This window comes from Alligator sinensis, unplaced genomic scaffold (genome assembly GCF_000455745.1).
Source record: "Alligator sinensis unplaced genomic scaffold, ASM45574v1 scaffold233_2, whole genome shotgun sequence".
Lineage (NCBI taxonomy): Eukaryota > Metazoa > Chordata > Crocodylia > Alligatoridae > Alligator > Alligator sinensis.
Window position 1 is genome coordinate 2,875,382 of NW_005841941.1, and position 16,960 is coordinate 2,892,341.

Here is a 16,960-nt window from a genome sequence, read left to right on the forward strand (position 1 = left end):
GGCCCTGTATCAGTTCTTTCCTTAATGAATTCTGCCTCCCATCTCTGTATCTGATCAGTTCCAACAAATTCTCACTCCTAGCTTCACCCCTACTTTTCCTGGGGTTCTTGATCTTCATCCTTTCTTTTAGGGCTGGGCTGTGACAGGTTCCTTCTCCATCTTTCTGACTGTATTGCCCTCATTGTTTGGCTAGTAGGGTGATGGAGAGGGGAGCTGCCAGGCATCTGCTTTCTCCTCCCCATCTGTGAGCATGATTTCATGCCATCTTCATGGAAGGGAGGAGAAATAAGCTCTACTTGTGTACAAAGCAACTGCTCTAACCCAGGAGGCAAGCAGCCAGAGAGTGGACTCCCCTCAAAAGCGAAGATGAAGGGCAGGATCCTTTCTTGTTTTGGGGAAACAGGCCCCAGTCATGGCCAAATAGCATCACTCACAAAAGGGGAGGGAAAGGAAGCAATGTTGCTTTCAGTCTCAGTAGCCACATCCTAGTTATACAAAACCAGAGCTGTAACTGGCAAGGTCTATGTGTCTGTAATGACCGGTAGGGTCTATAGGGATGAATGCCGTTCATGAACTTCCTCTAAGCGGACATCCAGGACTGGTGCCCGGGTCAGTCACTGTAATGCATTGTAATGCTGCTGTTTACAATAGTGCTACTGACAGTAACAATGACATGGAGTTATTTGTACTGTGTTTCAAGTACTGCTTTAACATGCTCTGAGGCGTGGGGGAGGAAGTGTCTAAAGCATCCCACTCAGGAATTAAGATTGGGATTTTCAAAGGATTTAGGCAATTTGGGTGGGATTTGGGTACCAAATTCCTCTAGCCCCCTTTAAAAATCCCATCCTAAAGTCCCCAAAGTGGGTTTATACAGAGCTATGTCCCCCATAGATGTAAATAGACAGTTCACTTTTGATTTAATCAGTTTTGCTTGAGATCAAGAGCCCACCAGATAGATCTAATGTTGCAAGCTATTGTAGTTTTACTGCAAGATTTATTATATTTGATGTTTTTCTTAAAGCCCTGGCTCCTGAGAACATGTTATGATGCAACAATCTCAGTCTTTATTCATAAAGAGCCAGGTTTTTTATAATAGCAGAGAAAAGCTCCAGAATGTGATCTATGTATATGTAATGAATCATTAAGCAAAAGGAGAATAAAGGAAAACCCCACTTTTTTTGCTTGAAAAATCATAATTAAAAAAAAATGTTTTTTTCAGGGGTTGACTGATTATTTTTAAAAGCTTGGGGAAACCAGGAACATCTCAAAGTTGTGTATCAAGTTAATTAATGGAATTATGGAAAGGGGTGAGGGGAACGTGTATTTTGTAGGTGGATGCCATTGACTATTTAGAGCCAAACAACAAATAGTTCATATCAATCTTATTAATTCATTAATACATAAAGAGTGCGTGCATGGGGAGGGAGGATTGGTCCTGTGCTGCCTGTCAGAACAAATATCTAGATGTTCTTTAATTTCCAGTTGCAGGATCACAAGGAGTACGCATCACTCAGAAACAGCAATGTTCTGAAGTCATGACTGAGGGACTTAGAACTATTATGCTTAGAGAAAGTAAAGTATTGTACATGTCATAGAAGATCCTTGTTACTTCTGTTTTGAGTTAAATGTTGACTGGACCTGGAAAAACCACAGAGTTTGAAATTCTGATTTTATGGAGAATTCCAGATCACAACAGGAACTCTTGCAAAATATTTGGGAACTGCAGGCACCATTTCCAGGTCCCCTTGAGTCACTGAAAGGAATCCTGTTTTGTTCCAATTACCACTTACAGAGATAATGAAGAAATGGGCAATAAAAGCTGAACTGTACTTGCCCATGAGACTCTTAAAAGAGCAAGGTATAATTTGGTGCATTGCTTACTGTCCTGCTTCACGTTTACTTCATTGTCTGGAATTTGGCTTGAGCAAATTCTGCTCTTAGTTGCACATCTGCACCCCACCAATAAACATGAATATCATGGAAAGGAACAAGTACGTGAGTGTATTTGGTGGGTGATCTAACTGGGTTAAGAAAAGTCAGGCGGACCATTTAAGTACACAGGGGTAGTTTCATAAACAAAGAGGCAACAGGATGCAGCCAGTTTACAGATGTGAAAGAGTGCAAGTCCAAACCAACATTTTTGCAAAGGTATAGGAGACTGCATCCTATTAAGAATTAGGAAACACTAAAGTTGGTTTAAACAGTAAATAAATAAAGCCAGACCAAGCATTTCATTAAGAAGAATACACATTTTTGTTTCTGAATTTCTATTGGATCAAGGTCTAAAATAATCCTATTAGGAATTCTGAAGAAAGACAACTGAAATCCTATAAACTTCCTGAAACAAGCAGGAGGGATATTTGAAGTCTAACTATACACAGTATTACAATAATTACTACTTGCTGCATAATGATTAATGACATAAATTCCTTTGGGATATATGGCTTCTAGACTAGCAGGATGCTGTGTTAGTACTTTGAGTGAGCTGTGTGAAAAATAAATATGACTAAATGACTAAATATCAGTCTAATCCAGAAATAGGAGGATGGCTAATAAAAACCTTATTTGAGCACCAGGATAGATTACCATTTTATTTCATTCACTGAGCATCCAACTAATGTTTTCTTAGAAAAGAACCTTACATTTTTCTTTATATTTGGAAATGATGTATTGTGGCAAGGCATTAGTCATGGTAATACCCATTTACTAGCCCTGTATTTCCAGTTCAGTTTTCAGTAAAGTGGCACGCATGAATCAGCTTTGTTCTTGTGACTTTAAGGGAGTTATGTTGATTTGCACCAGGTGAGGATCGACTTCAACTACAGTAAACCAGGGTTTTTTAAGAACAAATCTTAGACACTTCATCTACTTCTGACATACTTGAGCTCCTTGGAGAAGAGATTTTTCCTCTCGCGCATTTGGCAAGTATCTATTGTGCGCTAGGTTCTACCACCAATAAAATATGATTTACTGAGTTCCAAAGCTCTCCCAGGCTGCCACCATCTTTTTGTTCTGCATTCATATAACATACCAATGCTACTGTCATAAGAAAAATAAACATTACGTCCTTATTTGTCATTTTTCTTATCCAGTCTGTCTCCTTATCATTGTTTCCTCAGCCTATGAATGCTCCTCAGCTCTTAGATTTTTAAGAAGTCTCCTCCAGCCAAGCTCTAGCCTACACTACAAAGGTTTGCTGTCAAAACTCAAGTTTAATGGCAAAACTTTGAGAACACACAAGAAGTTCCTTTGTGGTGGCACACTCCTCCACTCAGCCTGCAAAATTACTTCATTTCTGCTGAATAGAGAGAATAAGACTTCTTCCACCACCTGGCAGCCAGCTGAAGGTGTATAGAAACACTCCTGTACCTTCTGCCAGCTGCTACCATCTGTTGAATAGCTACAGGCAGTCCTTGACTTACAGTGTTTTGAATTACAATGTTTTACACTTACAGCGTTTATAAATTGACACCCTGTTTCAACTTTCTGATGTCAGTTTAAACTTTACAACGCTTGATCCGATGCCATGCCATGCCAGCAAACAACTTCTCTGCATTCCCATCTCCCTGGAGAACATCTGTCCAAACTTCCTTGGACACTTTCTTAAGAAAGCAGACAAAACTCTAGAAAAAACCTTCAGCCAAGGCTCCTGAGAAGACTCCAGCCAAGAACTCTCCTAAAAGTCCAACCAAGAGCTCTTCAAAAAGTCCAGCAAAGTCACATCAAAGAAGTCCTTCCAAATCAATATGATTGCTATTTACAATATAAATACATTAATGTAGCTATATTACTCATCTATAATTGATTGATCCTATGCCCCCAGCTGACTTCCTGCCCTTTGGGCAGGGGGCTGGACTCGATGATCTTCCAAGGTCCCTTCCAGCCCTAATGTCTATGAAATCTATGAAATCTATGATTGAGTAGAAAATTCTGGTTTATTTTTGGTGAAAATAGGGTATTGGGCCGTGGTTCAGGAACCAATTCCCCATTTATAACATTGTTTCCTATGGGAAAATCAGTTCCGAGTTGCAACATTTCGACTTAAGACGCGCTTTTCAGGAACCAATTGTGTCATAAGTCCCAGGACTGTCTGTAATGCCCTCCAATGCCAAACTTTGCACTGGCAGCATCACTGGTATAACAAAGCTAAAAGGAGCCATCAGAAGCGCAAGGGTGTGCACGTGCTCTGGCAGTGTTGTCTGCTGACAGAGGCAGCACAGTAAAGGTGTAGCCTCAGATATTTTTCTGCATTCTACTAAGACTCCTCATCTTCTTACTGACAGATGAAATCTCTCTCTCTCTGGCGTGTGTACACACCCACCCGCACACTCCCTAATTCTCTTCCACTATATTATATGGAACCCTATTAGCAATTCTTGGCAACAGCAAGAGGATTCATCTTGTGCCCCCGTTATCATCATTACAAACACCTACACAGAAAAGCTTTCTTAAACATTTCTAGGCTTCTTGGAAAACATGCTTTCAGTCTCCCTGTCATACTTAACACAACCTGTAGACTTGCTGGAGCAGGTCATTTTTGCTTTTTTGTCTCTTGTACCTGGCACAAGCACATCCTAATTCTTAAGTAGAGCTTCTAGGTGCTAGTGTAGTACAGATAAGCTAGACATGATATCCCATTGCATATGTGGATTTTCCAAATTGACAAGTCCTTCTTTTCCTCACTTGATACCAACTCAGCAAGAGGATCTATTCCAAATGTCTGTGAAAGATATATTCCTATTACAAACAATCAGTTTAGAGCATTGTAACCCAGGAATACATACCCAGAATCTCTCTCATCGGAGGATTCCAATTCAGCATCTACAATTAATTCCTGGGTAAAACAGTATACAACATCTTAAATATGGGAACCCATTTTTAAAAATGAATGTATATTGTAAGTATAGTAGAACCAGATGTTCACTGCTTTGCAGAGATTTGCACCTGTTACAAGATTAAATTCGTCTCTGGATACAGCCACACCAGTTCTGTGTGCACATTGAATGGGAGGGAGCTGGTACCTTAGATAGCTTACATCTAAAATTAGAGATGGAGAAGGATCACAGTTCACCTTTCTCATGCCATGACTAAGCTGATCCCAGCCCACCTTAACTGCCAGGTCAAGTTCCTGCTGCCAATCTTCAGGCAGATAAGACTTCTGGGTAATGGACGCAACTATGTTTTTAAATGGCAAAGTAAGAAGATTTGCAAATGTGCTTTCCTGAGACAATAACTTCTTATATACCTGTACAGTTCATACTACAATGGGACCCTGATCCCAGCTGGGACCTAGAGACAATATTGCGATGCCAACAGAAAAAAACTTGATAAGGAGTTTTAGTGAATAGAACTAGACCGACACTCAATCTTTTGGTCCCACAGGCCAGATGAGTGGCGTCAGGTGGTCAGTAGACTGGATTGGACCCTGTGTTGCCCCTACACGTTGGGATTGGGCCCCGGGGCTATGCACCACCTCCACTCAGCTTTGCACACTTGAGACTGGGGCCTTGTGCCACCTCTACATACTGGGATTGGGGAGACAGGTCCCCATGTGCTTCTGCTTGGCTCCACACACTGTGACAGGGATTTGGGGTGCCCCACAGGCTGAATTATATGGGCTGATGCCTGGATCTGGCCCATGGCTAGAGGTTGAGAACCCTTGAACTAGATTTATATTTCATTATCCTTTGTTTCCCTGCAGAACTCTCATTGGTATCATTCAGAATTCAGCAGTAGGTCTGGGAAAACATGTGTCCATGCATGTCAGAACCCGACCTACTCAATCAGGAACCAGACTAGCCTGGTGGTTTATTATCTCTCAGCTAAGAATTTTTATGACACGCAGCAATAGCTCCCAAACCAATTCATAGAGAAGACATACAGGCAAAATTGTTATGTGGCATCTTGCTGTCCATCATCCCAGAGGAAATTCATCCGTGCCTTGATGGGCCACTTCAAGTGCCATTTTGGGGCTGCAGCACAGCTGTAGGTGGAATGACCACATCTGGTTTCTTATATAGACAAACAAAGAAGGCATTGAATGTGGACTAGCCAGAACAGGATAGGTAGCCATGCTGATGGGAATCCATTGACCTTGAACACTCCACATTCATAAGTGGAACACTAGACAATGCATCTTTGGGCCAGCATGAAAGCTGTAAACTGCAAGGAGCTGTAAACTGAAGGAGGTATGCTTCTAGCTTCGGGGTGTGGATTTTTATCTCCCTAGAATGCCTACAGATGTCCTACAGAGCCTAATTGTTTTGGCTTCCAGCTGAACAGTGGATCTGAACACAGTCACACTTCTCAACCCCCAGCATTAGAAAGTCTTTCATATTATCTTAGCAGCCCAGGCTTACGTGCAGACTTCCATTTTCACTGCTATTGTTACTTAAGGTAGCTAGATTAAAACAAGTACTCTCACCCACATGACACTGACTTCTCCAAATTCCATGTGGATGTACCCTAAAGGTGAGTGGAAGGGATTACTTTGAGTGCAATTAACATCTTAGCCATGAGGCTTTCCCTGCTACCTTCTGACATCCTGGGATATTTTCCAACAAAAGCTGTGGAGGAGGGAATGGGGGAGTGCTTTCATTGGTAATAACTTCTCTTTTTGAGGAGTGATGCCACTGAGGTTATGTCAGAATGGGGGAGTGCTTTCATTGGTAATAACTTCTCTTTTTGAGGAGTGACACCACCGAGGTTATGTCTAGGTCAGCGTTTCTCAACCCATGGGTCACAACCCAAAAGTGGGTCACAAACAAATTTTAAAGGATTGTTTCAACAAACTTTAAAAATGTATTCTCCTTTAAATGAGAACGATGTGGGAAACCATGGGTTTCTCCTTGCAGCCTGGCAGAGTTCCAGCCTGGAAGGGGCTGAGGGGAGCAGGAACAGGGTGATCAGGCAGGGGGCACCATGCGCAGGTGCACATACACACATGCACATAGCAGCCAACCAGTGTGGAGAGCAGCTCCCCACAGGTAAGTCTAGTGGGGCATAGATGACGTGTTGGGGTCAGGGGGCACAGGCGACACTGCCTGCCACTCCACCTTCTCTCTGGGGTGGAGCCATGGCTTGTGGGGAGCGGCAGTGCAGTTGGGCCATAACAGTAGGGTAGAGCCACAGCCCGGTGCATGAGCGGCTGGGGGCAGGAGAAGGTGAAGGCAGTGCAGGCCTGCTTCCGATCTATGACTCCTCACACTGGTAGCAGCGTGGATGGTGTGTAGTTCTGGTGGCAGTGGCAGTAATGAGTCTCGCCGCCCCATTCTGCCCTCCTGTATCAAGTCCTGCCCACTGGGTTGCGGAGGCTGCTGCATCCACTGGGCTGCAGCTCCGTGTCCACTGAGTGCACAAATCTGGGGGGTCATGTACCCCCCTATGCCCCCCCCCACACATTCATCCCCTGCCCCACACACTGGTGGGGCCTTGTGCCTGGGGGTGGTGGGCAGTGGGTGGGGAGTGAGGGGCACCAGCAGGGCTGGGGCTGGGGAGGTTGGGATTGAGGGGCACTGGCAGGGTCAGGGGTCTGTGTGTCGGGGCTGGACATCAATGTTTACAAATGGGCCCTGGTACAAAAAACATTGAGAACCACTGGTTTCGGTGACTAGTGAAGAGAATCATGATCATAAAGCAAGATCTTTTCTTTATGAATTTTTGGGAAGCAAGGAAAATAAAGAAGGATGCTCAGAGTCCTGACGGGCATTGGTGACGCATAAGGGGTACACGCGGGTGCACGCGACCCCCTGAGATTGACCACCGCCAACATTGCCGCTCGTGTCTGCAGGCGGTCACTGGCAGTGGTGTCTGCGGGCGGTTGCCGCTTGCTACCCCCCATTGCTGCTGACACCGCACGGCCACCTGCTGGCAGTCCCTGCTCGGCCAGCCCTTGCTGCCAACGTCACCACGGCCACCTGCAGGTGGTCCTCGCTGGCTGCCGCCATGCCCCTGCCACCGACACCGCTGCCTGCGGGCGGTCGCTGCGCCCCCCCAGCCTCTGGAGGCACAAGGCGTTCGTGCTGACAGGGATCCGAAGACCTGTGGGGGGAGAATTATACTATGAGGGGAACGGATCATGACCTAAAACAGTGTGAATTAATACCCATTGTTAGTTAATATTCTCCTCCTATTCCCTCTCTTCACAGAAGGGAAAACAAACCTCCCCCAAAACAAACAAAACCAAGATTTTCTTTCCTAATCCCATCGACTTCAGGGGTGTTGTCTTTACTCAAGAGAAAAGGCTTTATTGGGTTGTTTTTTGGGGGGTTTTTCCCCGCAATATTTTGTGCGGTATTTTTTGCAATACCGTTGTGGGAGTGCTTCTGGCAGCCTCGGGCTATTCATAGCATTCAACACCCGCCTTTTCTTTGCTTTAGCCTGACTGGCGGCGAAACGGAGAAACATCTAAAGGCACCAAAGGCCATGTATTGCCTGGGCCTCTCGGGGAGGCAGACCCGAGCGGCCCGTGACCGGTTTTCCCCCTCCAGGCCGGGGACCACGGGCCGGGTCAGCTCACCCTGCGCCAGGTCTCGTCCGCGCCTCACGCAACTTGAGCGAAGTTTGCAGCGGTCGCTTTTGTTCGGCGCGGAACGCTCAGCCCCGTGACGTCAGCGCGCGCCGGGACCAATGGGAGCCGCTGGAATTAGAACAGGCAAATAGGTGCGGGAGCGGGAAGGGGGGGCGCGGGCTCGTGCCGTGCCTCCGCCCGGCCCCGCTCCCGCCGCCGGGGCTATATCAACCCCCGCGGGCCGGCGCTCGGCCGCTCTCGCCAGGCAGGGAGGAGCGGGGCACGGCACTCCCCGCAGCCACCCCGGGAAAGTTGCAGCGAAGTGCAGAGCCGCTGCTCCGCTTCTGCCCGTCTCTCTCCCCGACCTCTGCAGGATGCCCAGCAGCCCCGCGGAGCAGCGGCTGCTGCTGCTGCTGCTCTTCGCCCTGTGCTTGGGGGCGCGCTGCACGGAGCGCACGGCGGCCAAAAGCAGGAGGCAAGCCCAGCAAGTCGTCCAGCCCCCGGTGCCCGGCACGCAGAGCAAACGTGAGTACCGGGGGAGGGGGCAGGGGACAGTCCCCAAGAGCCCTGCCACAGCTGGCAGGGAGTTGGGAAACACAGAGCAAGGAGCAGCGGTTTCAAGTTGCAGCAAGGGAAGTTTAGGTTGGATATTAGGGAGAATTTGCTCACTAGGCTGGTAATAAAACACTGGAGCAGGTTACCCAGAGAGGTAGTGGATGCTCCATCCTTGGAGGTTTTCAAAACCCAGCTAGACAAAGCCTTGGCTGGTATGATCTAGTTGGGGCTGGTCCTGCTTTGAGCAGGGGGTTGGACTAGATATGACCCTGAGGTCCTTTCCAGCCCCCACTTTCTGTGATCCTATGAAACCCTACTTCAGTCCTGGGAGCAGGTCCTGTAGGAAGAGGGGCTGAAAGGGATCTGGTTTGACTTGCCTGGTCTTGTGGGCGGTTGAAGCCTGCGATGGAGCTCTGCCAAAAGTTTGGTACTCTGATGGGCTTTGCTTGGCTTGCTTGGCAGAGAGAGAGAAGAATGTCTTTCTTCCCCCTCCAAAATGAGCAAGTTGCAGCATCTTTGTAGTGCCGAATAGTCACCTAGCCTGACATTCGTGTAAGGATCTGGCTGCGTGAGTTTTGATGGGCAAAAATGCCACTTCCCAATGAAGACATGGAAGTGGAAGCTGGTTAGAGGCAGCAGGAAGGGAGTTGGCCTGCCGCATGCCTGTAAATTAAAGACAGGCAAGGTTCTTTGGGTAGATGTGACATCTCTTCTTAGACCAACTAGCTGCTCTAATAAAAGCTATCACATCTACCCAAAGAACCTTGCCTGCCTATGCCCTTAGACCAACACGGCTACAACCAACAACCCTGTAAACTAAAGAGCTCTTCAGCTGGGTTAGCATCAGACCCCTTCATCTCAAAACAATATATGTTTGATTACACAGTGCAATGAAAGAGTTAAACACAGTGAAGCAAAAACACTAATGCACTTCTTTTTGCCAGGTTCTTTGGGTAGATGTGATATCTTTTATTAGACCAATTTTCTGCAAGCAGTTATGTTGCGGGGGAAGGAGATGTTTGGTGAAACAATTGCCCTTATCACCTTTCAAACTGGTTGGGAAAATGTAGCCTGATTATCAAGGACAAACTTCCTGGCATTGAAATCCAGTAGGCTGGGAGCTGCTCTCTCAGGGGAAGTGGTGGAGGCCCATTGCTTGCCACGTTAAGAGGCGTACTGACAAAGTTCTTGGCAGCGTTACCTGGGGAACAATTCCGACTAACAGCGATGGACTGGGACTTGCTCCAAAGACCAATGAAGGCAATTGAGGTCTTTCCATAGATTTCATTGGCGCTTTGGATCGGGCCCTGGAGGAGTAGTATTTTCCATCTGTAGATTTGAAGCCTGTTAAATCTCTGCTTCAAAGCCACCCAAGCAGTTTCTGGAGTATTTCATTCAGAGCAGAGTGCCCACAAGGTTTCAAATTCAGTGCTCCATCTTGCTTTCTCTGCAAATCTCAAACTCCAGTTGCCACATTAGGGGCAGGTCCAGGACCTTGGGTATATGCCACTGAATGCTTTAACTCTTTCCCCATTTTGTTTGAGGGTCATGTGCATGGAGACAAATGTAAACTGAAGACTTATGTTTTCATTCCTTCAGAGGGCTGTTTTGACAATGGCCGACACTATCAAATAAACCAGCAATGGGAACGCATTTACCTGGGAAACACACTGGTCTGTACCTGCTATGGGGGATCCAGAGGCTTTAACTGTGAAAGCAAGCCTGAACGTAAGTCTTTAATGATGAATGTGGAATGGATTGTGAGGCCAAGTAAATGAAAAATCAAATGGTATTATAGATGATGGACCAAGTTCACAGTTGGCATAATGTGGCATTAAAGTCAATAATGGATTTATGCTGATTGACAAAGATTTGGCCCTAGGCTTTAACAGATGCTTTTGATTAAAGATGGGCCACTACCAGAATGCTGCACCCAAGCATCAGTCATCTCTAGGGAAGAATGAATCTGAACCTTAATTTTGGAGCCAGCCTCTTCTTTATAATGAGCTGTCCCAGTTCATAATTACCAGGAGGAAAGTTCAGACCTGCAAAGTTTGACTCGGAACTGTCTCTTCTCTACTTTTTCATTTATTGTATCACCTATAACTTTCATCTTTGTTTCAGAGCTTTTTGCTGTCAACATGTTTTTAAAACAAATTTTAAATTTTTATTGATTACGTATTTACTTCCTCCATAATTTGCACTTGAACTTCCCATATGTGTCTGTAAGGCTGGAGTAATTAATACCAGGTTGGAGTAATTAATACCAGTTTATGACCATTCATATCTTCAATGCTGAGGATACACTTCTAGTATCAGCTAAGTGTATGAGGGAACACAAGAGTAAGTTTGGATAACAAGAGATTTTAAGTTTACCAGATGCTGGGCAATGTGACCTGGTTTGGGATAACAGTGAAGTTTGGCTGATCAGATGTTTATCTTTGGCTTGCTATGACTGCTTTGTACTGGTCTGGTGATGCACAGCAGTCATAAACCTATCTTAACTGATAAGATAGTTTATTGCTGTCTTTTGGCACGAACCATCCGGAGCCTACCAGTGACTCCAGCCTTTAATTATGTATGACACAAGGTCTTGGACACTTCTGCCCAAAAATCTATTATAGTGGCAGAGTACTTTTGACAAGTAACTCTTCTCCCTTCCAAACAGGACAAAAAAACAGACCTCACTTCTCTTAACCTATTACCATTGAACTGTTAAGGTCTCCTGTGGACCATCTAGACATCATAGTGAGAAATCAACAGAATTAGTTTTCTACAGAAAGGAATTCTGAACTTGGTGGGAACACAGTCATATAACTGTCTTGCAAACATTTAATGAGAGTTCTTCACACTCCTGCACATAATCTTACTGACTTTAGTGAGACTGTTCCTGATATTTAGGACCATGTACATCAGGGGTGGGCAATTATTTTGGGTGGAGGGCTGCTTACTGAGTTTTGGCAAGCCATTGAGGGCTGCATGGCAGGCAGCCAGGGGCAGATAAATATTAATTTTCTAAATTTTGGGGGACTCCGTGGGCCAGATAGAATGGCCTGGTGGGCCACATCTGGCCCACGGGCTGCATTTTTCCCACCCCTGATGTACATGAATAAGTATTTGAGGGCCTTGTTATGTAAAGAAAGTGCTTCATCCTGTAGACATGCTGCCATACAAATGTTTATTCACTAACTAGGCAGAAGATTTGGATCACTGCATCTCTGTAAATACAACTACAATAGAAAGTCAATTATTCAGAATAATTAGTGTCATCATCCTTCTGGATAATCGTTTTTTTCTGGATAATTATCATCATATATATGTTACTGTACTGTGTAGCACATTAAAAACAACAGGAAATAAATATATAGTTCTGCATGAAGTTTAAAAATGTCAACAACGCTGACAAACAAAACCCAACTAGGGGTTTCATAATACAAAACCATCTGGTTAATTGACTTTTTGGATAATTGACTCTACAATAGTTCTTTTACCAGCTCACCCACAACAGTTTCCTCCATGTTCAGGGCTGGTATGGATCCTTCCCCTACAGTTAAAGCATCAGAAACCCTAGTGTACAGTTACCCCTATTTGCACTTCCCATATTCACAGTGGGGCAGTGCTGATCTTCAGTTATATAGAAGACCTTGCGTGAGGTCTCAGTGCTTGGATATATTTCACTCTTATGCGGCTGTCCTTCAAAGAAAAGTAAATAGATCTGAATTTTCTTACTCACAGGCGAAGGCTTAGTGAGAAGGAGGGAGGGGAATTGTGGTTTGAGTTTCAATCTGAATGCTAAAGACTGTACATTGCTGTCATGATCACATGGAATCTATTCCAACCTCCTCAGCTGAAGAAACTTGCTTTGACAAATACACTGGATCTACTTACCGAGTAGGGGAGACTTATGAGCGCCCCAAGGATTCCATGATCTGGGACTGTACTTGCATTGGAGCTGGACGTGGAAGAATCAGCTGCACTATCGCAAGTATGTTAGAAATCCTACTACTAGAAGCATTATTTTCTAGTATTATGCATTTTTCAGAGATCTGCATTATACTCAAGTGAAACAGTCAGTATGCATTTTATTTATGAGTATGGGGAGTGATCCCAAAAGCCAAAAGTGCCACTATGAATTTTTCCATTGAAAATGCCGGTTTTATTCACATGAATACAACTGTAAAAGGAATACAAAGTAAAAGGAATTATGCCATGGGCAAGGCTAGCAGGATTTGGTCTTTTATTTAAAAAGAAATGTATTGTTCTGTCTTATTAAAATAGGCCAACATTGGAATAATTTGATTAGTGTCCTGGCACATGCTTTTAGGACTAGTTTAAAATATTTCAGCTGCTCTATAATTATTACAGGTCATTGAGATTCGTCAGATTTTGATGGTAACAAAAAGAAGGGTCTTGCTTTAAAAAGAGGGCCAGATCCCCAAGTGGTGAAAGTCAGCCTGGTGCCATATTCGTGGATCTACAGCAGCTGAGGGCCTACCCTTTAAGAAGTTCCATAGGCCTCCATAGCAACAAACAAGCTACAATTTTGCATAAGAGATTCAGGAGAAACTTGCATGGGCCATTATCAACATACTTCTACAATTCTTTATTCACTACTGCTTCATCTTCTTAGCTAGTCTGTTTCTTCACAATCACTTCCTTTCAACTCTAGGAGGCTTTTTAAGCCTTTCCATTTAGAAATCCTTTTGGAATTATTGGAGACTGTCTGTCACCACTTCCCTACCTCTTTGTTTAATGAGAAGACTTATCTTGACTGAACAGCCTCTGGTACCATACACTAAAAGCATGATGTTGGTACGTTTAGACCAACATTTTCCAGTCCCTTACACATCTTTAACAAGTCTCCTCTTCATTGTTTTTTCTGATAGAAAAGCCAGTTTAGTTTGGTTTGCTGTTCAAAGCTCCTAATACTGGATATTTCAAACAGGACATCAGAAGTGATACTTCAAGAGAAATGCACAAGGCCAGAATCTAACAGAGACAGGCCAAATTCAACAGTGAATTCAGAGGGGGTATATTAAACATAATTTGAATTGCAGTTACCCTGGAAGCAGTAAGATGGGATGTTTGAAATGCTAGTTGTTTTCAAATTTAGTAAAGTATTGCTAGATTCTTGTTTTAAATTTCCCCATCATTGACCTGATTCAGAGGCCTCAATAGATGGACTTCTGTTAACCTCAGGTCATTGCATTAGGCTCAGTACCTTTGCTACTACTCGGATTATTTTAGGAAGTAGGCAAAATCAGTGGTTTCTAACTTTGATCAATGTTGGAATCTTCATCCTTTGATTTATCTTAAGACCCTGCCATTCACTGCTTCAATTACTGGTCTTTCTGTAAATGCTGACTAGTGGATACAAAATGTGTGAGGCTGACTTGCTGTTATTACTAGGCCATGTGATGATAACCTGGCCTACAGCTTGACAGTGCATTGAATTTGAAATCTAGTGGGAATAAAAACAACAGTGGCTCCTACATCCTGTCCCATCAATTCACTCCCTGCTCTCCATGTTCTGGCCAGCACTCTGATGTCTTCTAGTTCTGACAATAAAACAGTCGTAAAGAAACCATGTCAAAGACTTCTCTAATGTTTTTCCAACACCAAAAAAAAAAAAAAAGAAGAAGAAATAGGGAGGGAGAGAGAGAAATGCTGTTGAACAATATTTTTCCATGGAAATTTCTAAACTGACTGACTTTTACTGTAATTTATGTTCCAGATTTTTCATTTTATTTACATTTGAGCTGAAAATTGCTAAACTTTGGACAAATCTTAAACTGTTTATTTCGTTCAGTTGTTGAAAAATTGATTTAAACAGGATATTTTCTTTAGACATTGCCCATCAACAAACAAACAGTACCTTCCCACCCCCCAAAAGCAGTATGTTTTATTGCAAAAACATAATCCTTAATGATAACCCTGTCACTCACCTTTGCCCAGTAACAGCCTCGTCTCAGTTTCAAGAGGAGCTGCAGTGTATTCCCTTTAACTAGCTATCACCATTCTGCTCTTTGAAGCTGGCTTACAACCCCAGCCATCCAGTGGAGTCTCTTAGATTGTTAGGGGCTGGAAGGAACCTTGTAGACCATCGGGTCTAGTCCCCCTGTACTAGGCATGAAAAGACAACAGGGGTCAAGTGACCCCAGCGAGGTGACTGTCCAGTCTCCTTTTGAAGATTTCCAGGGTAGGTGACTGCACCACCACTGGAGGGAGTTTATTCCACAATCTGGACACCCTGGCAGTAAAGGAGTTTTTCCTGGAATTGAGCCTGAAGCGACCTTCCAGGAGTTTGTGTCCATTGCCCTGGTCTTCCTCAGAGGTGCCCTGGTGAACAGCTGTTCACTGAGTTCTTGTTGTACTCCCCTGATGTAGCAGTAAGCCGTTACCAAGTCCTCTCTCAACCTTCTCTTCTGTAGGCTAAAGAGACCCAAGTCCCTCAGCCTTTCCTCATATGGCTTGTCTTGCAAGTCCCTGATGATACAGGTGGCTCTTCTCTGGACCCTCTCAAGTTTTACCAAATCCTTGTTGAAGTGCATCACCCAGAACTGGACGCAGTACTTCAGCTGTGGTCTCACCAGTGCAGAGTACAGTGGACGTATCACTTCCTTAGTTTTGCATGAGATGCAATGGTTAATGCATGCCAGCGTGTCGTTTGCCATGCTGGCCATAGCATCGCACTGCCAGCTCATGTTCATGCGATGGTCGATCACTACCCCTAGGTTCCCTTTCAGCCACGGTACAAGTCAAATTGTCTCCACCTAGCCTTGAGGTATGTGGGGGATTGTTTGCCCCCAGATGGAGCATCTTACATTTCTGAGTGTTGAACTTCATCTGGCTTTGGCCCACCCAATTCTCCAGCCTGTCCAGGTCTACCTGTATCTGTGACCTAACTTCTGGCATGGCCACGCTCTCCCATAACTTGGTGTCATCCGCAAACTTGGTCAGCGAGCTTTTCGTCCCCACATCCGAATCCTTTATAAAGATGTTGAAAAGCACCAGTCCAAGCACGGACCTCTGAGGGACACCACTGGCCACTTCTTGCCAGGACAACACAGATCCATTCATGAGAACTCTCTGGGTCCTACCATACAGCCAGTTTTCCACCCACTGAACTTTTGAGCAGTTAAGGCAAAGCCCACAATCTTCCAATTTTCCCACAAGGATATCATGGGATACTAGATCAAAAGCTTTTTGGAAGTTAGGTATACAACATCTACCATGTCTCCTGTGTCCAGGTGGCGAGAGACCTGGTCGTAGAAGGAGATAAGATTGGTAAAACAAGACCTACCCACGACACAGCCATGTTGGCTGTCATTCACAATCTTACCTTCAATGAGCGCATCACACAGATTCTTTAATGAGTTTTTTCAGGATTTTCCCTGGGATGGAGGTTAGGCTGATTGCCCTATATTTGCCCAGGTCCTCCCTCTTCTCCTTCTTGAAGATGGGCACAATGTTGGCCCTCTTCCAATCTTCAGGGATTTCCCCAGTGCACCACCATTTCTGAAAGAGCTTTGCCAGGGCTTCTACGATGACCTCAGCCAGCTCTTTCAGCACTCTTGGATGGAGTCCATCTGGCCCTGCTGACTTATAAATGTCTAGCTTTTCTAGTCGGTTTTGAACCAGCTCAGCATCCACAGTGGGAAGGCTGTCCCACCATGCCCCCTGTGATCCTTATCACACTTGTCTTTCCCCTTGGTCCGGTGAAATACCAAAGCAAAGTGGGCATTCAGGAGTTCAGTTTTTTTCTGAGTGTCCATTACCAGCTGCCCCGAGGTGTTAAGCAGGGGCCCCACACTTCCATTTGTTTTCCTTCTGCTCCCATCATACCTAAAGAAGGACTTCTTATTGTCCTTGACTCCCTTGGCTAACTTAAACTCG

The 16,960-nt window shown here is 44.7% G+C and overlaps 1 protein-coding gene across 4 annotated transcripts in view; it reads left to right on the forward strand.

Moving 5' to 3' along the window:
• The first annotated feature begins 8,737 nt into the window (after positions 1-8,737).
• FN1 (fibronectin 1) overlaps positions 8,738-16,960 on the forward strand; it is a 76,444-nt gene continuing 68,221 nt past the window's right edge. For all 4 annotated transcript variants that reach the window (XM_006019957.3, XM_025199347.1, XM_006019958.3 and 1 more), the window contains exons 1-3: positions 8,738-9,034; positions 10,664-10,792; positions 12,912-13,049. In XM_006019957.3, coding sequence (XP_006020019.1) covers positions 8,884-9,034; positions 10,664-10,792; positions 12,912-13,049 — 418 coding nt within the window. In that variant the 5' untranslated portion in view covers positions 8,738-8,883. The remainder of the gene's footprint in view (positions 9,035-10,663; positions 10,793-12,911; positions 13,050-16,960) is intronic.